Below are 25,034 nucleotides of genomic sequence, written 5' to 3'. Positions count from 1 at the left end.
TTTAGTGGCTGTCTGAGCACATGAGTGTTTACACTACGAAAGCAATCCAGGCGAATGTGTTTTCAACTCCCTCTGGAAGTGGTGGAAAGTGGACAAGCTCAAAACGTTTTAGACCCGTTTACACCTGTATTTATTAGGGGTGTAACAATACCCTGAACTCACGATACGATATTATTGCGATACTCCAAGACAGATGATAAAAGTCCTGTTGATTAAAATGCTAAATTTGGTTTTACATTGTGTGTGTTAATGAATAGGCTTAGTCTTGGACTTGGTGCTGAAACCCAAAGCACAGGACAATAGAGAAGCCAGAATAACAATATTCATGATTCTGAAGCTGAAAATACTGAATTATTTTAATGAATATGCTTGGATTCTGTCACTGACTTGATATATTTAAAAAATATTTACAATATATTGTTACACCCGTAGAGTGTCGTCCAGTTGTGGTCCGATCGACCAAAACACATCTTAACACCAGCTGTAAACAGGGCCTGAGAGATGCTTCAGTTTCAGGAGTTGAAAGGTTATGCTCAGGTACCAAACCATGTGTTATTTCTTGCCTTCAGCCGCCAATGGAGGAAGGTGGGCGTAAGAGACACTCTTCCAGCGGAGATGGCCGTCGCCGCCACCCTTCCCAGCAGTCCAACCGAACCCAGAACCAGGCTGCTTCAGGCTCCGCCCCCCCTGTGGGAGCTCCTCCCACCAGAGATGCTGCTTCAGGCTCCGCCCCCCCATCCGGAGCTCCTCCCACCAGAGATGCTGCTTCAGGCTCCGCCCCCCCTGCTGGAGCTCCTCCCACCAGAGATGCTGCCAACCCGAGCCAGCGAACCGCTTCAGACGGCAAGCCCCCGAAGTGAGCGTCTCACGGGCCGCGGGTCCGACCGACCGAACACAAGCATGACGCAACGGCTCGCCAACGAACGGCTCACGATTGTCCAATCTAGGCTCTTCCATCTTCCCCTCGTTCACAGCATTTGTGCATCAGAAACGGACAGCAGAGGGCATGAGAAATACTTCCATTCTTCGTTTTATTAAGACTTTGAAGTTTTATTCCTGTTGTATCATTGGGGTACAAAAAGGCTTTTGTTGAATCTTTCTGCTTTATAATCCTCAGTGGACTCACTGTTTTATTTGGCTGAACGACGCGTGATTCCACCATGATCTTTTTCTTTTTTCTTTCCTTGTTAGAGATTGTGTTGAACGATGATAAGATTGCTCTTGACTAGACTAGGTACTGGATGAGGCAAACACGTAACACAGAAAATAATGCAAATACTATAGATCTGCAGTTGTTTGAGCGAGATGATTTTGTTACCTGTTTTTTTTTTCGGGAGTGGACGCTAAATTCTATAGCTAATAACTTTTAGCGTACCGTAAGCTTGGCCATCACTGTGACACTAACGTCCCGCCTGCCAAATCCTCTCGCTTGCTTCCGAGTGTCACGGTCTGTTACAGAAGAAGACGACGACTACCTTCACATGGACGAATCATTCCTCCGCTCATCACCGCTGTCGAGGACGACCCGAGGCGCGCAGCCGAGCTCGTTCACCGGCACAATCACACCGTCTCCTGCCAACGGGAGTCTTACCAGAGTGTTGGTCCTAGTGTACATATGAATTCAAGAAATTAAGAGACATTACACCACCTTGGCTGTATGTGTCATTTATTGTTTATAGAGATATATTTGCCTTACGTGTTCACCTTTTTTATGCTCGCCCTAATGCGTTTTGAGTTATTATGGGTATGTTTTAGTATCACTTCTTGCTTTTCTTCATACAAACAGCATGTCGGTCTGAGTAAAGGGAAACTGACCTCAGGGTTTCAACTGGAATCATGTGAAGAAAGGCAAACCTTGATTATGATGATTTGAGATGCATTTGAAAACTTTGCCCGACTGCCTTTGGATCATAAGCAATATTCCAATCTAATTTATGGGATTTCACTTTTGAATTCGGCTGCCATATGAACGTCTATACATTCGTTTGCTGGAATGTTTGGGTCATGCTCTCTCTGGTAATATTTGGATTTAAATTTTATCTCATTTTAACTCCCGGCAAACATTAGCAGCTCCCGTTCCCCGTTCCCCCTCGGTGGGCTTCTTCATTCACAGTAGCTGTGGTCAAATCCTGATGAGAAAATTATTGTGATCACTGATATAATTAAAAGGCTTTTATTCAACTAAATGGTCTTTTCCATTGTGCGAGTTGATGACGGGTGTTGGTGCTGCTTCAGGTCAACGGCTCGGATTACTGGGAACAGACAAAATAGTTCATCAAGCCATATAAATAACTGTATGTGATCCATTAAAACTGTTAATACTTCATTACCATGACTCGTATACACATTCGGCTTATTGAGAAAAGAAAAATGGAAACTGTAAAATACTTGAACCAAATCTTGTATCATAACACTTCATCTGAATTATAGGCAGATGTGATTTGCTATTAGTGTGATTTGTAATTTTGCTTTTAATAAACGGGAAAAAAAACTTTAAAATGATCAAAGACCTTAAATCAGCTGTTGAGCTTTTCTTATAAACCCAAATCATTTTCACAGGTGTTGGGATAGTGCCGATAAGCACACGTTCCCACTCAATGTTCTTTCTCCAGGTGATGTAACCTCATCTTGGTACGTCTGTTGCTGGATGAAGCGATCTCCGCATGTTTGAGGTCCTCCACTGAAATCATTTCTAAGATGAGGTTTGACTTCAGTTATTATTCTGTCATCCCTACTGAAACATCCAGCATTGCTGTTCACCAACATGAGGAATGGTTTGCATGCTGGGACAGCTTGGGATGCTGGCTCCTGGTTGGCTGGTCTTCAGAACGGGAAGCAGGAGTGCTGGTGGATCTGGGGTGCGTTTCCCGAAAGCATCCTTGGCCAACTATGGTCGCAAGTTCATCGCAATGTCCATTGAACTCTATTGGTAACGAGGGAACTTGCGACCATAGTTGGCTAACGATGCTTTCGGGAAACGCACCCCTGCTCAGTTTTGCTGGAGAACACCGTGATTATGGTCCGCCAGCTACGCCAAAGCTATACCAGAACTAACCAAACTAACATGGAACTCATGCTGGATTTTTCAGCAGAGATCAGACCGGCATAAATGGTGCATGTCAGGTTTTTGTAAATTAATTGAATTAGCGTACTTTTGTTTTGGGGCTCAATCTTTTGAGCATCTTTTTGAACTTCAGAATCCATCCAGAAGCCCTTTCAAGAGAAGTGTTCAATGAATCTGTTGACACGATTGAAGCCATAAGCTCCGTCTTTATCCAGTCATGACAAGATATCTTCATTTGTTCCTCAGGAAAGCAGGGCCAGTTTAATTCAGAGTTCTGGACTCTTGTACCATCTCAGATGTAACAAGTTTTGCACTTTATTATTGATGTATGTTTCATGAGTGGGATCAAGTGCTCTCTCGATCACCCTGCACAGACAGCTCTGCTCAGAGTCTTTCTGGGCTTTAAGTGTCTCCATCTCTCAAAAACATCTCCAGTATTCATCCACGTTTTAATATGCCTCTAGTCATAGAGCTTCTTAGATGGATGCCAAGGCTTTTGGGGTCTGGAAGAACCTGTTTGCTGGCTTCCATGGCTGCAATACGCTGGATTTAACACGTTATGGTATTTTCATGCTTTATTATAGGAAATAAATGACATACAGCACCTTTAATGGAACAGCTATATATATCTATATCATACCTTGGGCTGTGTGTATTTTGCCATAATTTGGTGTGCTAATGCTGAGGCTGTTTAGTTTGTCTTCGAGCCCTTCCTCCCAGGATTTCATGAACCCGTTTGGAATCTTGTCGTTCCGGCCACATGTGACTCAATCCCAAAGCTCCTATTGGATTCTCCTGATATGTCAAATCATGACTTCACATTTAATCAGATGATTTTTCAGACCACTATATCCATGCCAAGTTTCATGTCATGGTTATAGTGTAGGGTGTACAGCCGACACATATCCAACCCGCTTCAGCTCACCTTGATTAGCTGGTTCAGGTGTGTGTGATCAGGGTTGAGCTGAGCTCTGCAGGACAGTGGGTCTCCAGGAACTGAGATTGGTCTAGACCAGGGGTTCTCAGCTCTGGCCCTCGAGGTGCACTGTCCTGCAGAGTTTAGCTCTAACCTTGATCAAACTCGCCTTTCCAGTAATCCTGAAGACATTGATTAGCTTGTTGAGCTGTGTTTGATAAGTGAGGATCTCGAGGGCCATATAGTGTTTAAAGAGACTGTGTTGCCAGATCTGTCTAGGGAAAACCACAAACAAGAAAATGCCAAAAATAAACCTAAATGAGTGTAAATGATTTATATTGGAAATGAGACCAAAACTGTCTACTTTATTAAATACTAAGCTCTGTCATGAAACACTAGATGACACAGGCTGATCCCAGATAGCCAGATAGTGTCGGCCCAGATCTGGTACATGTGGATTGAATGCGTACCAGATGTGGGCCGGATCTGGGCCGACACTTATGTTGCTGTCTGGGATAGATCCATAACTCAATTTGGTAGCGATCACATCATTATCAAAATAGTGCAGCTGATTGGTTGTTTTAATTAAACATCATATATAAAACATGCGTACGCACAGATTTGATTTAAGTGTGTGTACGCTAAAATCCACACCAACGTTCAGATTTATAAAATCAGTCTTTGACGTGAACACTATCTTTTCCCTTCTGGAAGAGAGTCGGAGAACTGCAGGTATTCAGAGATTCCTGTTCTTGCTGCTCGCCGTTCTCAAGTAACGCATTTGGACGTTGACTTGAGCTCTTTTATATGTTAATGACATTAATATACAGGGGTGGTGTTAAAGTGGAGATCTGAAAGTATTCAGATATGCACAATTTCAGGATCATTTGCGATTTCACATCTAGAAGAGAGATTTAGTTTTATTGCGAACATTTGTTCTCTGAATCACACAAATGCTCTTTTGAGAAATGACCGTAATAGATCAAACGCTGGAGGGTTTCTACGCAACATTTTATAAATGAGTGATGAGTGCCCCTGGTGAGGCCCGTATGACAATGGATTTCTTCATGCATACTCTGGTTCCAGAGGACAAATTGAACAGCAAGTGTCATTATTTTACTCTGAGCATCAGAATTATTAATGATCAAACTCACCCAGTGCAGCAGGTTAGCTTTAATGAGTGATCTTCAATCAGAAAATCCAGAAACTAATCTCATAAAGAGTAGATGAATAGGTGGACTACAGTACAGTCATGGACATGTTCAGTTCCAAGAAACCAGCACCAGATTTTCAGTATTAAAATATAGCATTGATCAGTATTAAAATCATTTATCAACTGTATAAATGTTGGAGCTATTCTGACACAGTATAAGAACTCAGACACAGATTAAGAACAATAAAAAGGACCGTATAGAGGAATTGATCGTCTCTGTACGACACAAGGTCATTCGACAGCATTTGAACCCTGATCCCAAACAACGACTAGAGCAGCTTCAGATAAAGTAAAGTGCGATACAGTAAATTAGCTTAGTCCTGCATGTATTAGTACAACGCTTTAGGTTGAATGAACCTTAATTCCGTGATACTGAATCCAGGAGTGAGTGTCCATACTCCAGATCGATTACACTGCTTATGTAAGAGTTATCTTTACTTAATCAGTAATGAAGCCTTGCAGAGAATACAGGAACACGTCTCACGCACACGTGGGTTCTGGTTAGTCTTGCTCCTTCTTGGCGTGTTCGGGGATGCTCTGGCTCAGCGGGGTCAGACCCAGCAGGACGGTGTGCCGATCGTATGCCTTTGAGTTACGGAACTTGTCGTCTGTCCCGTGAAGCCTGTCCAGCACACCCAGCACTCCATAGCACTGATTAAACCTGCGGGCGAAGAGGGTCAGAGGTCAGGCAAGGACTTGTGCTAAAGAGCAGGGTTTTACCGTAGTAGGTCTATCCAAACTGGTGATGCCATCATGACACACGTCATGTTTAATGCATTGCCTTTGATTTTCCTCCTAGAAAACATTGCTTTTTTTACTGTATTTGTATTGATGATTTTTAAGCATACAGCATTAAGAAAAATAGAAAGAAGCAAACAATAGAACAGGGTATACATTCTGTTTTGGGAAAAGTATAGATCCACATATACAGTCATTGATCGTTTACATTACAGTGCTCAATCCATTTCTTCCAGTATTTTAGAAATAGGTCCTTTTTAAGTCTCAAAATAAAAGTCAATTCTTCCATATTGTATATTTCTTTAACAATTTCTATCCATTCTCCAAGTAAGGGGAGGCCTGATTACACCTATAGAAAACATTGCTTTTTCAATGGAACACCAAAGGAAATGACATATACATAATCACAATCTATATTTAGCCTCTATGCGATACCTGAAGCAAGTGCTGGAAACCCATTAGAGCAAGTCTGCAACAATTAGGGAATAAGTAGCTTGTTATTATGAAGCCATGCAGTGTGACAATGGACTACAAAATGGTGCACATTTTAGTTTAGGCTCACTCATCCTAACTGATGTGAAAGAAAGCACAAAAAGCTGATAGATTTTTTGCAAATGAAAAATGAAGAGGCGATCATTTACTTATAAGCTGCAAACGGGTACGATATGGAGTGATATGGTGGGGACAGAATTTGCAAATCATTTTCATAAAGAAAAATTGGCAATACATTGAAAGTTTTGACTCTGTTACATGATGCATCACCAGTTTGCATGTGTGTATCCTCACATGGACAGCTATCAGCTGGCTGAACAGCTCCCAGAGTTTGCCGGTTATCTCATGAGAACAAAGTTGACTGCATGAGTTGAAAGTAGAGCACAGTTGAAAGGCTCATTGATTGGACAACAGCACAGATCAACTCTACCTCACAGTCATAAACCACGTCTTACTGCACACTACCAGTACGCTTATAACTACAGATGCACCGGTCGACCGGCCATAAATGCTGATCTCTTTTCTGGACTTGTGGGAAACTGCATTGCAATCATTTTCCTAAAATGTAATTTGTGTGTAAATGTTCTGAAGTCTGTAAACTGCTGTACAGCGGTCACCACAGAAACGGCTGCTCTTCCATGAGCGCCACCTACTGGCAGAGAGTGAATCTGCATTTTCACTCAGTCCATCTGCTGTTTTTGTTTAGTGCCGGTGTGTCTTATGTAGCATCACTTCACAAGTCTACACTCAGACCACTCGGTTTTTGCTTAAAATCTTGATATTATACCATCTCATTAAAATTAAAAAACAACTGCTCATGTTGCATGTGTGCAGCATCTCTGTTTGGATCATGATTAAAATGCAGTGGTTCCCACTAATTTCAAATGGCTACACATTTTTTTGTTTAAGCAACAAATAAAATTGCTTGCACAAAGATAAACAAATAAACTAAATAAATACATTTGCAATCGGACTACTGGAATCCGCCAATTTGCTTGTAAAATGATTGGTGCATCACTATTATAACCCTTAGTTAGGTAATTAGGTAGTTTCTGTGAACAAATATACAGGATTTACTTTCAACTTTCAGGAAAAACTTTCACTTCTGGGATATAACTTGTGAATATAACAAAACATTCCTCATTTACTTCTAATGGAAACACAAAGACTAAACAACATAAAAAAGCATACAAGTCAACATTTGGAACCACTGTAAAAGTGACTGACATTCACACACACACTCTGTTATTTATTTAAAGGAGTAGCTCACTTCAGAATTAAAATGTCCTGATAGTTTACTCTTCTCCACGTCATCCAAGATGTTCATGTCTTTCTGTCTTCAGTGGAAAAGCTTCAGCTTCAAAGTCCTTTCAACGTAAATGTGTGTCGCATCACAGCGAGTGCAAGACCAGCATTTGTGGTTAAAAGTATATAAATGTTTATTTTGTTATAAATGTCGGCTGGTTTGTCTGGATGAGACTCTTATTCCTCGGCTGGATCGTGTCGAGACTTTGAAGCTGCACTGAAACTCACATCTGGACCTTCGACCCGTTGGACCCCATTGAAGACACTATATGGAGAAACATCCTGGAGTGTTTTCCTCAAAAACCTTCATTTCTTTTCCACTGAAGAAAGAAAGACATCAACATCTTGGATGACGCGGGGGCGAGTGAATACATAATCAGGAGATTTTAATTCTAAGGTGAACTACTCCTTTAAGATAAGCCTATTATTCAAGGCTCTGATTTACTTCAAATCGAAGAACGAACAGGTGTGACGTGGTGTTCACCTCAGCCCTGAGCGCTGGCCTTACTTGAGGTGGTGGTAGTCGTGGAACTCTGGCGAGGGCAGCAGGGGTAGGTGGTACCCGCAGTGGGAGACGGTGGTCACCAGCAGAGCGATGGTGAACCAGAGGCTGGTGGTGGAGACGTGCGAGCCGAGCAGAACCGGGCCCGCCAGAGCCGGCAGCATGTTGGACATCTGCACACACATACCGAGGGCGTTCAACACACACCCACTGTACGGGTCACATGATCACACCTGAGCCGGATCTTACCACATGCTCCACCGGATGAGCGTAGAGCGCCACCACTCCCACCGGAGCCGTCCACTCGTGGTGAATCTTGTGGATGCTCTTGTAGAGCGACGGATGGTGGACCAGCCTGAAGAGGAGAAGATGAGCTCATGAACGTCAGAAACATTCAGTCTGATCCATCAGATCCTGCGTGTGATGAATTATGGCAAGCCGTTTACACTGTTATTCATTCCCGGGATATGAATTCTTCATATCAACAAATTAATTTGATGACAGCCTGTGGTGAAAATACAATTACAGACATCATTTATAGATTAAATTAAATTCTTGATATATTCATGAATGTGATTGATTCTAGAAAGAAAGCCATTTTAGATATCTGAAATTACTAATGTAATTTCAAACGAATGTAACATGTTGAAATACATTCACAGATATCAAGAATTAATATTTCAACTTGTGACAGTTGAATTAATGATATCAGAAATATATATTTTTACTAGTAACAAAGAAATTCTTGATATCAACATTTGAATTTGATGACAGCCTTCGGTGAAAATACAATTACAGACATCATTTACAGTTTAAATTAAATTCTTGCTATCAAGAATTCGTGATGATGTCACTGCTGATATCAATAATTCACATTTTTACAAGTGGAAATGTAATTCCTGCTATCAAAAATTGCCATTGTTACTAAAAGAAGTATAATTCTTGATATCAAGAAAATGTGCCTTGAAGTCAAAATTAGGCGTTTGTAGCTTTCAGCCTGTGTGTGTGTGTGTGTGTGTGTGTGCGTGTGTGTGTGTGTGTGTGTGTGTGTGTGTGTGTGTGTGTGTGTGTGTGTGTGTGTGTGTGTGTGTGTGTGTGTGTGTGTGTGTGTGTGTGTGTGTGTGTGTGTGTGTGTGTGTGTGTGTGTGTGTGTTTCTGTGCAAATGCACTACAGGGATTTTGTCAGATCAAATTCCCCGCAACTACTGATGTTCGATTCTTGAACAAATCTGTGTTTTAAGCCAGTAACCGGTCAAGCTGGTTCACGGCATTGAACCGAATCGTTGATTGACGGGTTGATGATGTAAGACGCAGCAGCGAATGAGCCAATGAGAACGTCCAAATGGGTTATAAGCTTCTGGATTTGAACTACATTCACAAAAAGTGAAATCGTTGTTTTTTGTCCCTCTAAACTCTAAACCCGAACGACTGCAGTTTGGCTATGAAACAAACTGCTCTGGCTTAAAACGTACATCAGGAAAGATTTTGTAGGAAAAAAACATGCTATAAATCATAAATGGCTGGCTTAGATAACATAAAATAACATTTAACATAAATATAACATATTATAACATTTAACATAAATGTTCACACTTATAGTTCGGTTAAGTCCTGGTTCACATTTAGTCTGAACCTAAAGGCATAGGGATATGTTCACAACCTGATTGGTCGGCTTTTATAACGTATATTTCGCAACTTACCGAACATCCAAAACAATGCGCTCGTTGTGTGTGCGTATCTACATATGATGGTATTCTGACCAGCCGAGAACTCATGAAGAGCTTATAAACTGTGTAAAGGAGTCAAAACAGTGTCAGGAATCCCTCCGTTACACACACACACACACACACTCACACACTCACACTCACACACACACACAGATTAGGTAGTAATATCTTAGAAGTAGAAGCGGATTGAGACTCATCTTTTCAGCGGTCTCGGTCCTCTTATTCACAGCAGCGCCATCTTTGATTTTTAACAGGAATGAAAGCGAGGCTGTGAGGGATAGACATCTCTTCAGTGGGCTGTACTGTTGTTTAATGTGTTTTTGGATTGTTCTGCTCATGAAACACTGCAAAAATATGTTTTCAAGAAATTTCAGAAGACAGAAAACGCCACACAACATGAGCTGTGTAAAATGACACGTGATCTGGGATCTTCTACAGCGGATGCCACTGGAGGTCTGTCCCTCACCGCCTGCGCTCTGCATGAGGGCTATACAGCCATCTTATGTGGACACACTATCATTGGCCAGTTAACTGATGAACATGATTAAGAGTTAGCCAACCGCTGAAGCTGAACTGAACTTCTTTCATGATTAATGAACTTTACACTGTTATTGAACTGAACTGAATCAACACTGATCTGAATAATCTTTATTTATACAGCGCTTTTAATAACACAGAGTGTTTCAAAGCAGCTTTACAGAGATAACAGGACAATAACGCACCAGAGTGTGTTTCTGCTGTACGGCAGATCTAGAAGAAAGAGTCCAGTTTAAGTTCAGCATCGATTCATTTCCGTTCATCATTAGTTATTAACTTACGACAACTGAAAACAGAAAGCCTTTAATGGTTCTGGCCGTTCATTTACACGACAGCAGTGTTTTGGTGGCCTGAGAACACAAACTGAGTTTTGAAAGCAATGCCGTTATCATCTCCGTGTAAACGTTAAAACCGTGCACGTGTGTGTTACGTGTTTAGTCATGCTTGTGCGTGTGTGTGCAGGCGTGTAGTCTTTCTTTATAAAGTGACATCACCAATTACTTGTCTGGCAGCATAATACAGTGTTTTAGTCGTTTCAGCAGATCCGTGTGGATGAGGATCAGTTTGATAACGCTTTTATCTGTAAGGTCGTACAAACGTACCCATAGCTCATTTATCTTTACAGCCGCTCTGGAGAAAACAGTGATGTCATCGTCCAGCTCAGTTCAGTTCTCATTAGGGGTGTAACAATATATCGCAATACAAAAATGCAACAATTTGTATCATGGTAAGTTCACCCAAAATAAAAATGCCTGTGTGAGAAAAAATTCACGTTTTTTGTGTCAGTACTACAGTAAACTGCAATAATGCAATGAGGGAATATTAGTGTGTCCTGATAATGCCAAATGTCTAGTTACCAGTAAAAGTGTCCTACATTACTGTAAATATATCTAGTCAGTGACGGAGATCAAGAATATTCATCTACAATAATTCAGTATTTTCAGCTTCAGAATCATGAATATTGTTATTCTGGTGTCTCTATTGTCCTGTGCTTTGGGTTTCAGCACCAAGTCCAAGACTATTCATTTACACACACAATGTAATATCAAATTTAGCATTTTAATCAACAGTTATTTTTTTGTTAACCTTTCATCATATGTCTTGGAGTATCTCAGTAATATCGTATCGTGAGTTCAGTATCGTGACATGAGGGAATCGCTACACCCCTAGTTCTCATACTATGTTGTCAAAGCAGGTGGTCAATAATATTAATAATAATAACACTATAATGTCACTATAGTCTTTTTAGAGCTGCTTTACAGCAGATATTTGATGAAGTTTGCATCGAATGTAGTGTTTACATGAATGCTAACCGTGATCGGGTTGATGTGCGCGTTTATATCACAAGCTTTAAATCGGAATATCTGTTGACATGCGCTCACTGCACGAATATGAGTTTCCCACTGTTTGCACATTATAACTGTTAACTCATACATTGGTTCTTTATTTGTTTTAAACAGCAGACTTAAAGGTGGTATCAGCGATTTCAGGCCCAAACATAAATGATCACATTCATCTAATCTTTCCTAATGATCCGCTAGCTGCCGCCCCATAAGCTTGCCGTCAAAAAAACGTGTCTCTGTAGGCAGCCTATGACGGCTGCCCGCGAAAACCTCACAGCACCCCCCCCCTGCCGGTGATTGGTTGGAACACTATTTGTTTTGGTTTTGAGTGTTGGTTAAACCATTTGTTTTTGTTCTGCAGATCTAGGCTGCCTACAGAGACACATTTTTTTGACGGCAAGCTTATGGGGCGGGCAGCTAGCGGATCATTAGGAAAGATTAGATGAATGTGATCATTTATGTTTGGGCCTGAAATCGCTGATACCACCTTTAATATCACGCAGTAAAAATGCCCAAAACCAGTCGTGTGTGTGTGAGCTTCTGAAGCAGCACTGGTGGGCCGTTGTCCTGCTCCACTTCACACACGCAGAAGAGGAGGATTATAGGAGGACGAGACACTCGTTTATACCACACTTTATTCAGCAGGAGAACAGCTCGTTCAGCGCGTCATTACGCAATTACTACGTCATTACGCTATTTCTACGTCATTGCACATGCGCAGTCCTTTAAGTTTCGGCTTTCAATCTGATCAAGTGTTTACATGTTCTCTCGATCGGATTAGAAAAGGAATAAACCGGCCCTTTTAATCCAATCGGAATGTCATTGGGATTGAGCTCAATCGGCTCGAGTAAGGTGTTTTACACGAAGACTTTTCAGTCCGACTGAGCCGTCAATCCCATTACTAACGGATTATTGTAGACGTAGCCAGTGATTCTGCTGTATCATGTGACCGCTGACCTGTGTGTATAGAGTCAGACAGCTGACCTGTGTGTGTAGAGTCGGACCGCTGACCTGTGTGTATAGAGTCAGACAACTGACCTGTGTGTGTAGAGTCGGACCGCTGACCTGTGTGTGTAGAGTCGGACCGCTGACCTGTGTGTGTAGAGTCAGACAGCTGACCTGTGTGTGTAGAGTCGGACCGCTGACCTGTGTGTATAGAGTCAGACAGCTGACCTGTGTGTGTAGAGTCAGACCGCTGACCTGTGTGTGTAGAGTCGGACCGCTGACCTGTGTGTGTAGAGTCGGACCGCTGACCTGTGTGTATAGAGTCAGACAGCTGACCTGTGTGTATAGAGTCAGACAGCTGACCTGTGTGTGTAGAGTCGGACCGCTGACCTGTGTGTGTAGAGTCGGACCGCTGACCTGTGTGTGTAGAGTCAGACAGCTGACCTGTGTGTATAGTCAGACAGCTGACCTGTGTGTGTAGAGTCAGACTGCTGACCTGTGTGTGTAGAGTCGGACCGCTGACCTGTGTGTGTAGTAGAAGAGCATCATGTGACCGCTGACCTGTGTGTGTAGAGTCGGACCGCTGACCTGTGTGTGTAGAGTCGGACCGCTGACCTGTGTGTGTAGAGTCAGACAGCTGACCTGTGTGTATAGTCAGACAGCTGACCTGTGTGTGTAGAGTCAGACTGCTGACCTGTGTGTGTAGAGTCGGACCGCTGACCTGTGTGTGTAGTAGAAGAGCATCATGTGACCGCTGACCTGTGTGTGTAGAGTCAGACTGCTGACCTGTGTGTGTAGAGTCGGACCGCTGACCTGTGTGTGTAGTAGAAGAGCATCATGTGACCGCTGACCTGTGTGTGTAGAGTCGGACCGCTGACCTGTGTGTGTAGAGTCGGACCGCTGACCTGTGTGTATAGAGTCAGACAGCTGACCTGTGTGTGTAGAGTCGGACCGCTGACCTGTGTGTGTAGAGTCAGACAGCTGACCTGTGTGTGTAGAGTCGGACCGCTGACCTGTGTGTGTAGAGTCGGACCGCTGACCTGTGTGTATAGAGTCAGACAGCTGACCTGTGTGTGTAGAGTCGGACCGCTGACCTGTGTGTGTAGAGTCAGACAGCTGACCTGTGTGTATAGAGTCAGACAGCTGACCTGTGTGTGTAGAGTCAGACTGCTGACCTGTGTGTGTAGAGTCGGACCGCTGACCTGTGTGTGTAGTAGAAGAGCATCATGTGACCGCTGACCTGTGTGTGTAGTAGAAGAGCATCATGTGACCGCTGACCTGTGTGTGTAGTAGAAGAGCACCTCCTCTATCAGGCCGGAGACGGACAGCTCCAGCAGGACCCAGTGGAAGCTGGGCAGCTCCGGGCCGCACGGGTCCCCGCGCCACTGCATCAGCATGTAGACCAGAACCACCACCGGCCCCGACAGAAACACCTGGTTAAACAGCACCGTCTTCACCGCATGACGCAACCGGTCCGCGTCCACCTGCCGGAAACACTCATTATACCTGATGCTCCGCAACAGACATTCTACTGACTATAAAGGCCCTATTTTAAGGATCTGAGCTCATGGTCTAAAGCGCACTCAGAGCGAGTCCAAATCCACTTGTGCTAGTTTAACGACGGGAAAAATGGTTGGCGCTCCCGGCGCTGGTCTAAAAGTGTTGTCCCTATTCTTATAATGAGTAATGGGTGTGTTTTGTCTCTGTTCTCTTAATGAGTAACGGGTGTGTTTTGTCTCTATTCTCTTAATGAGTAACGGGTGTGTTTTGGGCGTAACGTGAAATAAACCAATCAGAGTCTCATCTCCCACTCCCTTTAAAAGCCAGTTGCGCTCGTGTCATGGCGGATTCGCTATTTACAAGGAGGAATTAGCAAGCGGAAAAACTGAACGCTTCTCTAGCGAGGAAACGGATCTGCTCGAGCGCGAGGTTAAAGCTGTGTGAGTGTGTGTGTGTGTGTGTGTGTGTGTGTGTGAGGTTAAAGCGAGACCATCTACGAGACAAGCCGGATTCACCATATCTTTATGTACACTATAATAATCTTTTACATTGCAATCCTCTTATTTTTAATACTTGGCATTGCTTGTGTGCTGCTGCGCGTCCCTGTGTGTGTAATAAGCAGAGTGTGTGTGTGTGTGTGTGTGCGTGTGTGTGTAATAAGCAGAGTGTAGCATGTTGTGCACTAATATTACTAACATGATCTTTAAATAACAAATAAAATCCTGCGCCATTGACTTTAGAGCAGGTTCAGTTGGTCAACGGCTCAGTCTATTTCAGTTCCTCATAATATCAGTGGTCCATCACTGCTCCTGAACACACACTCGTTCTCAGACCAGCAGCCCATGGGCCACAGATGAGCGCTAATGCATTTGCTATTTAAACAATGCGTCGCTGGACGTAAAAATGAAAACTGCGTCGGGCTGAAACTAGCAAAACACACTTGCGTCGCCGGGTGTGTGATGGGGCCCTTAGTCTTTGATACATGTCAGCTTATTCTACTAACTCGAACCCTAACTAAACAGTCTACTAATACTCTAATGAGAGTTAGTTGACATGTAGTTGTTACTTATATCTCTAAAGTGGAGGTTACTCAAGGGTAAAGCATTATCTGATGTGAAAACACTGAGAGAAAACCTCCTCAGGAGACGTTCAACTGTACAGATTATTATTATCAGACTTTAAAAAACCTGTTGCTTCATATAATGACTGAGACTGTCATCAGTGAACTCTGAACTTTATCATAAACAGGGTATTATTGAGCTTCTCTCTTTGCTTTAACAGCCAGACATTATTATTATTATACACTACATAATCGAAACATGTAAGTGTTTACGACTGATATTTTAAGATTATATATGCTGTGTAATCTAAATTCATGCAATGCGTGCTAAAACTGTTATCAGTGCAGAAAGTTATCATTTGGACTATGAGCTACAGTACAGACAGAAGAAACAAAGAAGAATATTTACTCTAATATATCAATACATATCGATATTTGCAGATATTTTACTAATAAAATTTTTACTAATTTTACTAAACATCGTTGAGCGGTGCTGCAAACGAGCCACAAAATTAAAAGGTTTTGAATTGATTCACTGAAACATAGTCTAAAGTAATACATAGAAATGACTTAAGTCTTTTAGGTCATTTTTGCTTTTTCATGTTTAGATCAGAGACGCTACTGAAACACGTCTGCATTATTAGTGAGTCACAAAACACGGAAGGATCATGTAATTTGTCTAATGTTGTTAAGAAACTTACTGGTCAAATAGTAATTGCATTAAAATCAGTGCAATATTCAATAATGTTGCTTAATCTTTCATTGTCAGCAAAATAATTGTGTGAATATTAAATATATTTCCCAGCCTCAGCAAGAACTAATCAGTGGGTTTGGGTCTTTTCTTCATTACACTAGGCCTGCCACCATCCATTATTATTATAATCAAGTCATTGACAATCAGATATTTTTTGTTATTAATAATTGGATCCATACAGTCTCAAAGGTAAGTAACATACTAGGGATGCACTGTTGGCCTGGTACACACACAGTTATAATGATGTTCTTATGATAATTTTAATTAATGTTGCACTGAACCGCATTTTCCTTTTTTGAAGTGATTTCAATCATATTTCAAGCAACTCAAAACCCTCAAGGTGAAGAGAGCACACCTGATGAGTCTCAGCTGAAGGAAATGTTATTTATCAGCTTAATATATCAGCCAGATTTTCTGATTGAGACGATAACATTAAAAATGAACATGTATCGGCTGATACTGATATGGTGGCCAATATATGGTGCATCCCTGAAGCATACATATAATATGCATGAACATTATCCAAATTAATCTAAATTTAATTTTAAATAATTATGTCATGATGTCACATCATGAACTCTTTTTTACTTTATAGTGCAATTGTAAAATTACAATACTAATATTTACGCCTTAATATCTTTCTCAAACGTTACACCATCAAGCTTGTATTTTGATGGAAATCCTCAGAGTCCTTAAAGCTTCTCCTTTGTTGGCAACGTGTTCATAAACGCTTGTCTTTACAGATCTGGTCGAGTTAGTAGCGTATGTTGCGTTTCCAAATGCACGTCAGACTCTGAGCAGATGAAGTTTATGATCATTATATTTATTTCCACCAAAAAATTAAATAAAAAATCTTACTGACCCAAAGTTTATTTGATTAAAGATAAAAACAGTAATATCGTTCAATATTATGACTATTTAAAACAGCTGTTTTCTATGTGAATATATAGTAAAGTGTAATTTATTCCTGTGATCAAAGCTGAATGTTCAGCATCATTACTCCAGTCTTCAGTGTCACATGATCCTTCACAAATCACTCTAATATGAGGATTTGATGATCAAGAAACATTTCTCATTATTATCAGTGTTTTTTCCAGGATTCTAACAGAAAGTTAAAAGAGCAGTATTTATCTGAAATAGAATCTTTTGTAACATTATAAATGTCTTTACTGTCACTTTTGATCAATTTAATTAATCCTCGATGAATAAAAGTATTGATTTCATTTATTTATTTCCACCAAAAAATAAAATAAAAATTCGTACTGACCCCAAACTTTTGAACGGTAGTGTTTAATGTTACAAAAGCTTCTATTTCAGATAAATGCTGTTCTTTTGAACTTTCTATTCATCAGAGAATCCTGAAATAAAAATTTAAATAACTGTTTTAAACACTGATAATAATGAGAAATGTTTCTTGATCATCAAATCCTCATATTAGAGTGATTTCTGAAGGATCATGTGACACTGAAGACTGGAGTAATGATGCTGAACATTCACTTTACTATATATTCACATAGAAAACACTGTTTATTTTGAAATATGATTATTTTTATCAAATAAATGCAGCCTTGGTGAGCAGAAGAACATTACAAATCTTACAGATCCAAAACATTTGACTGGTATTGTACGTCTCAATCACTTCTGGCATTTTACCCATTACTCGACACGGGTCAATTGTATATGTCATTTTTACAGATGGAGTGATGGTGACAGTCCTGGGATGAATCCCGCACCGTTAGAAACAGGCAGTGATGACTGAGAGCTTAAACAGGACGATACCGGATTGTTTTTGTCAGGCTGAATCCTGTAGCGTGTGATGAAGCCCGGCTTTCCCGTGGTGTCGACCAGCATCAGCAGGGCGTTGAACAGCCAGAAGGAGAGCATCGGCACCAGCATGGTCCCTGTTCAACACCACAGACAACATGCAGCATTAATCCACTATTCATGTTTGGGCAGAAACCACTTTCAATTCTTAGCATTGTTGGGAAGATTTAATTAAACAAAATTGCCTGATGCAGAATACAGTGGCATTGCAAAAATTATGCTATTTAAGTGAAGTTTTGAGAGACTGACACTAACAGAGATCGCTATGTGTCTGTTTTGCACTTTTAGGAGGTCAGTTCAGCCTAGAACAACAGATGCGTGAACACTTCATGATCAGTGTCCAGAGGGGAAGCTGCATAAAGGTTAAAAAACAAGTTTTGCTGATTCTCTGACCGGTGAAAAACAAGGCGGCCTCATTTCCCCCCATGGCTTGGTGAAGCTTGGTCCACTGCGTCTGCCAGAAGTCTCCAGACGCTCCCCAAAACCTCTGCAAGTGCCTTCAAAACACAGACAGCTCATTAATGATTAATGCTCGATCATAAAGGACACGTCGAGGGCAAGGTACAGATTAGCAGGATTTGAAATGTAAAGCAAGACTGTGAAGATGAAAATTGCTCACCATGTCACTGAGTTTCTAAACCCGACCAGGAAGAAAAGCCCAGATCCGATGACAAAAGCTGCTTTCTTCACCGAGTCCCAAAGCCCTCCAGTGTTCTCCTTTAGAGAGATGAAGACTAAATGCCACTTCATATTGTTGAAGTTCAACTAATGTATAAAGTGCCACCATAAGAGCATTTATTGAACGTATACACCACCAGTGAAAAGCACTGTGACATAATAATAGAATAATAGTAAAGTCATCAAAACTACGACATGACACAGTATTTCTGACAGGATTGACAGCTTGTAAACTGGAGAGTTAATTGTGCAGAAACAATTCAGCATTTATTATTATTACGTTATTATATATTTTTCGATGTGCAATTACAAGTTATTATATGCAATATGTTTGTTTTCATCAAATTGAAATAGCAGTTTCAATCTTTTAAATATTTTCTTTGTAAACTTCAGTAAATGTTCAAAACAAGCAGACTCGTTATGCAAAATAACACGACAGCGATGATGTAACAACAGTGACACATCTATAATTACACACACTTTAAAGTAAGAGTTCAGTGAGGCAGAACAAACCCCAGTGAACAATAATGCAGTGAAATGACTTACTCTGTCCATGCTGGCTGTGTGAGATCAGGAGCTGACAGTCATGTCTGTTTATACTGTACATGTTTACAGCCTCGTGACGTCACCAGCTGACCTGTGATTGGCCGACCGCTGATCAGCTGACGATCCATGCGGAGGAAACACCAGTCAGTAGCTGCTCCTTTCTTGATTAAAATATGAATAATATAAAAATCTTGAATACAAAAATAATACCTAACAATAAAATTGCATCTACTATCATAGACCCAGCAGATTGTATTATTTGAGAGATTTATTTGCAGTCTCAAAAGTGAGTAACACACTAGGGATGCACTGATGAACATTTTGGCCGATACTGTTAACCGATAATTCTTTATATTTGAAAGCCGATAACTGATATATTGACCCATAAATCTAAATCCAAATTTTATATAATTTTTTAAAGCCTGATTACAAAAACAAAAGTCTCACCATTACAAGCCATGTTCCAAGCACACAATGAAGCCTATATGACAGACTTGTGCTGAACTGTATTTTTCTTTTTTGAAGTGATTCCAATCATATTTTAAGCAATTCAAAACCATCATGGCGAACAGTGTCTCAGCTGAAGGCAATATTATTTATCAGCTTTAATATTTATTTATTTATTTGTAAGTTCAAAATAGGTGATAATTTTATTGGTGCCTTTATTAGCTGTACAATTAGTTGGAATAACTGTCTCTAGAACATCCCAAACATCAGATATCTGAATGCAATAACACAATTAACTTCCATCTGCACATCTGAATAGGATCAGTAAGCTTGCTTCCCCAACTGCAGAAACTTTCATTTTATTAAGTTTCCCAGGAAGTGATGATTTAGTTCACGTTACGATCTAGTACTCCTAGACCAGAGGTTAAAGTCACCATAAAATCAACATGGACAATTCTTGTTTTTTATGGAATATTGCTGTGTTTATTCTCAATGATTTATCGGGGCAAACTGTCACTCACATGAGATCAGCCAATAGCAAACCACAACCATCCAATCATCCAATCAATTCCCCACGGACACAATCAAGCCCCGCCCACATTTGTTCTTATTCCAGAATATATATTCACTTACATATATAGGCCTACCGCACAATAGAGAAGAACCAGACCAGCACAACTTCTGTTTCATTAAGACAATTAATACAATTAAGACCAACATGGGGTCCGTTCTTCGTACGTCGCTAACTCAGTTAGCTGGATTTGATTGTTGGCGATTTGGCATGATCTTGGATTGTTTGGTTCTTCAACGCTCATCCTGGACTTGCTGTCATAGCAACAGGTGCGCAAACTTAAACCTGCTCGGGAGCTTATTTCATGTAAACAGGATTAGATCGCGGCTTCATAAGCGGAGCTGATACGGGAAGTCCAGCGCAGCGCGATAGTGCACTTTCTTTCTGAGATATATATTTTTTCTCGTGATTCGTTAGATTGTCGTTTTTTGTCGCTTTTATGTTTAAAAGACAGTTTCAGTTTTTTTTTTTTTTTGTGGCATTTCCAAGCCACTTAATACCCCAATGTTGTAAAGCAGTGTTTTTTTTTTTTTTTTTAGGCTATCATAATTTTTTATGAAGACCATACAATCATGACCATGATTACAGATATGTCACTCAGGCTTCACTAACGTGATTGGTACCATAGACTATAGGCTACCATAGACTGCCATCAAGGCCTCAATGAAGGGGATTATGTGAACAGAAAGGGGATTCACAATGTAAATGTGCTGCCCAGTTACTATTGTGATTCTTAATATTCCAGATTAGTAATATTATATCAAATAAAAAAAAAAGGCAGTTGACTAAAATCTTCCATATCACAAATGTGAAAGCAAAATGGCCAGGATCTGTGCATGACTTAAGAATTTTCAGAGATTCACATTTATGCACATTATTTTAAAGTGGTAAGAAAAGTTCCACAATTAAATATCAAGCTCGCTGTATTATATACACTTATGCTGATCCTAACAGAACTGCATTTTTTCATAGGTGATTATGACATGTTCCTGCAGACAGGTGTTTTATGACCCCATTCCCTGACCCAAACCAGTTACAGTGCAGCTCTAGCCAGGACAAGGGCACACAATGAAATGAACTTTGGCTAAAGGGAAGATTTCAGTGTCTGAAAAGTCTGAGGGTTGCACACCTGACAGGGCCTGTGACATTGTTGCATGTGCCATATTACACAACATTGCCACAAAAAAACACTTTTCATTAAATGTTTAATAAAAGACAAATATGCTTAGTTCCTTGAGTTTTATTTCAATTGTTCTTTGTAAAGAAAAGCCAGTGTTCAAATGCCTGCAACAAGAGATATTAGACACATGCCTCATGCAACAAATAAAAAGGAAAAGTTGGCTATCCACTGCCCACCTGTAGGCCTATGTCTCCTCTGTCTGTGCAGACTCTTCTGTAGGCCTTTCTGTGTAGAGGGTTTATTCACTGTCCAGTGCAATGGAAACAAAAGGACATTACAAAGTCTTATACATTCTTTCCTTTGGAAAGTTATAAAATGTCCACTTACTGCACATATTTCAGCTCCACTTTCTTGGGAACAGATACAAGTGTTGGTGTATTATGTAAAAGTGCACAAAAGAGGAAAACACAATGTCATTAGAATGAACTACACTCGGGAAAAATGTGATCAATAACTCATGGCAAAATATTTTTACATTAACATAAGTTCATAAGTTATCAGTTTTCACTTTCACAAGTCAAAGCAATTCATCATTACTCAAGATTTAACAGTTGAAATGACTATACAGCCTTAATTTAATGCAGCAAAAATGATTTTACAGTGTAGGCTACTAAGATCTTTTCTTTTTTTTTCTCAGCCTTTTTCTTGGTTGCTTTTATAAACAGACAACCATTTATTCAACAGTGCCCTTTATAAAAGAGACTATAATATAACTAAAAATTACCATTATGTAGAATATTTTTGTACTTCACTTTTGTTCCCATGTTCTAGTGTGGTGACTCTGACATTACAATGAACAAAGTAATTATGCAATTATTAAAATACAAAAATAGGCTATTAAGTGATAAAAACATCTAACATGGCCACTTCTAACGGATTTAAATTGTCTGCTACTTTTTGCCAGCCCTCTCTCCTGGCTTTTGCAGACTTTGAGGTGTTCCCTGGCGTTTTGATTAAACATTAAAATTCCGAATAAACTTCGACTATTAGTTCTTGCTCTGCTGAGTAAAACTGAGCGCGGTCTTTGGCCACGCTGAGCAGCCAATAGCAGCGTTGCTGATCAATGTTTCTACTATCGATACATATCCCCTTTTAACCAGCGCATGAACGCGCAATTATCTCAGATAACTCAATCCAGCGATACTAATCATATCCGGAAAGTGTGTTCGAAGAACCGAGTTAGCCAGATCATGATTCGCACGATGATATCATCTTGGATGTGTCATTTGATCTCGGATGTAATAAGCAACGTACGAAGAACGGGCCCCAACATGGAGCCCCTAACTAAAAACACACAATCCAAGTACTATATTTAATGGCATTTAATGATTTGTAATTTATACATAAAACATTACACTTATGAAAACATTTGCATTTGTTTAGTAAAAGATGTCAATGATGTAGTTTCACCAGCAGTTGTCGCCAGCGTTTCCAGACCAAAGCAGTTGGTTCAATTAAAGCTTCGTTACTCTCTGCCACCAATAATGAATCGATCCACAGCTACATGTGACAGCGGGAGGCTGTGTTCTCTGCGACTCTGCAGCGGCGCATCTGAAGGCTGCATGCGTCGTCAAGAACGTCTTATTTAAAGGTGCAGTGTGTAAGAATGACAGCAAGTGGTAGAAACAGGTACTGCAGTCCAAATTCAAAATATCAGAGATCGTTGTTTCCTCCGCCTCCTCCTCCTCAGACTCTCCACTCACACTGGTTTGCCAGTCTGAGGACACGCGACAGGAACGAGAGCAATTGACAACCAAAGCCGAGGAGACTTACTGATTTACAAACTTACACTTCGTAAGTTAATGAGTTGATATATCCGTGTTTTAATATTCTCTCATTCATAGAGATTTTTAGATGGATATCGAGGCTTTTTAGGTTGTGTGGAATCTGCCACCCAGTTTGTTTGTTCGTTTCCAAGGCTGCGATACGCTGTGTTTCCCGCCAACTGGCGTCCCGGGTGTCGAAACACTATTGGCTGAGCTAGCAGTGGGCGGAGTCACACAGACCAAAACAAAAACCGACTGACAACACAGAATGTGTAAAATAATAAGTAAAATAACTGGCTGTAGAAGTGTTGCCTGATGATGGCGACGCGGGCCTTCTCGAGGTCTCAGAGGACGAGGAGCCCATCCCGCCCTCTTGCGTTCCCCAGGCCAACGCCCCCGTGGCCTTACGCTAGTAGTCCATCCTCCTGGACGAGTGTGAACGTCTCGCCTCAACATCGAGTGGCCGGCTCCACAGAGCGCCACCAACCAGGAAAGGGACATTTACGACGGGAAACTGCTGGGACCAAATTCATGAAGCACATCAGGCACAACTGGAGCGACCCGCTCGATCTCAAACACAGTCTCGAGGGCCTTGTGGTGAAAGATATGGCAGCTCGTCCTCCGTAATGCTCGTCAGGCCATCCATCATCGTGCGCTCTTGGCTTAACCTGTGGGGCCTCGCAGACTGTGAGATGATGTCTGTCAAGCCAGACTTGGTGCAATCGGATGCTTTTGCAGAGGTCAGGTACGGATGCCCTTCCCATAGGTGGATCTCTCCACTCGATGTTTCAGAGAACCGGGGTTACGACAGTAATCTATTGTTACTTTTCTTAAATAAGACTAACTCGATGACGTACACAGCCTTCAAATGTGACCTCCAGGAGACGCAGCCTCCGAATTAAATGAGAAGCAGCAAAAGATTTCCGGTGACGTAATTGCATTTCAGTGTCAAATGAAGTTAAGCATCTTTTTTTACATAACTGTTTATGTATGCTCAATAGTTTGTACATTATGTGGTGTAAAATAATAATTTAATGATTTCAGCCACTGGTTTGCCAGTGGCCGATCGTTAGGATAGGCTCCGAGTTAATGAGCCAACAGCCATCGAGTTTATTTGTTTGTTTATTTGTATTATAAGTTATTACTGTTTTGCTTTGATGGTCTTTTAAAATAGTTTGCTTGATAACTTGTATAAATGAATCTGTGGTGGCATAATAAAGTTTCATTTGTGATCTCAATTGATAGCCTGCATAACTTCAACTATATATTAGTATTAAAGCACAATGAGAATGTTATGTTTATGTTTTTGACATGCATGAATTAATGCATGTAAACCTTCTTCATATTTTTCCGCGAAACACACATGCTCTATGATTAGAAACATGGTGAGATGGTGAAATGAGCAATCCTGCAGCACTTTCACAAGGTTTTAGTTCAATTCTACAAGCGTACCACAACAATTTAAATGTAAAAATTTAATTACAAGTGGTTAAATCAATCAACCACAAAGTTAAATGTTACTCATGGGGGTTTATTTACAAATGTGTATATGGAGAAGAAGACAGAATTGCCAAAAGGATGAGGATTGTTATTATTATAGGGATAATTAGGCACACTGCTGTGATTGTTCTGTCATTGCTTGCTTAGTTGGTAAATAATATCGAAGAATCTCTTTATTTAATCCTAAAGTGAAGTGTAATATATATTTTATCAGGGGACATTCCTATCCTAATCCTAATTTTATTCACAAACAAGATTTCATGGCATACTATGACATAAAATTAGCAAAAACATTTAAACACATATTAACACACTTCTTGGGATCCCAGACAAATGAAAGTTTGTTCTAAATTTGATTTAAATACACTGAATTGTAATAAACAAAGTGAAAAAACAAAGTGTCTGCTTTGTCTGGTGTACAGGGAT

General features: G+C 40.7%; 2 protein-coding genes across 2 annotated transcripts in view; one reads left to right on the top strand and one right to left on the bottom strand.

Moving 5' to 3' along the window:
* Nucleotides 1-2,516, top strand: part of larp1 (La ribonucleoprotein 1, translational regulator) — a 36,189-nt gene extending 33,673 nt beyond the window's left edge. Inside the window, exon 19 of the mRNA XM_084138233.1 lies at nt 570-2,516. Coding sequence (XP_083994359.1) covers nt 570-860 — 291 coding nt within the window. The 3' untranslated portion in view covers nt 861-2,516. The remainder of the gene's footprint in view (nt 1-569) is intronic.
* Nucleotides 2,517-5,138: 2,622 nt separating this feature from the next.
* Nucleotides 5,139-19,219, bottom strand: faxdc2 (fatty acid hydroxylase domain containing 2). The gene is made up of 8 exons (XM_084138232.1): nt 19,145-19,219; nt 18,540-18,637; nt 18,314-18,417; nt 17,876-17,997; nt 14,061-14,266; nt 8,480-8,585; nt 8,237-8,403; nt 5,139-5,854 (listed from the first exon to the last, which is right to left on the bottom strand). Exons 1-8 carry the CDS (start codon nt 19,151-19,153, stop codon nt 5,695-5,697), a joined length of 972 nt encoding a protein of 323 aa, XP_083994358.1. The 5' UTR covers nt 19,154-19,219; the 3' UTR covers nt 5,139-5,694.
* Nucleotides 19,220-25,034: the final 5,815 nt, after the last annotated feature.

The sequence above is a fragment of the Abramis brama genome, assembly GCF_963993115.1.
Source record: "Abramis brama genome assembly, chromosome: 15".
NCBI classification, from domain to species: domain Eukaryota; kingdom Metazoa; phylum Chordata; class Actinopteri; order Cypriniformes; family Leuciscidae; genus Abramis; species Abramis brama.
The sequence above is the reverse complement of the archived record's forward strand: the minus strand, read 5'-3'. Positions and strand labels throughout refer to the sequence as shown.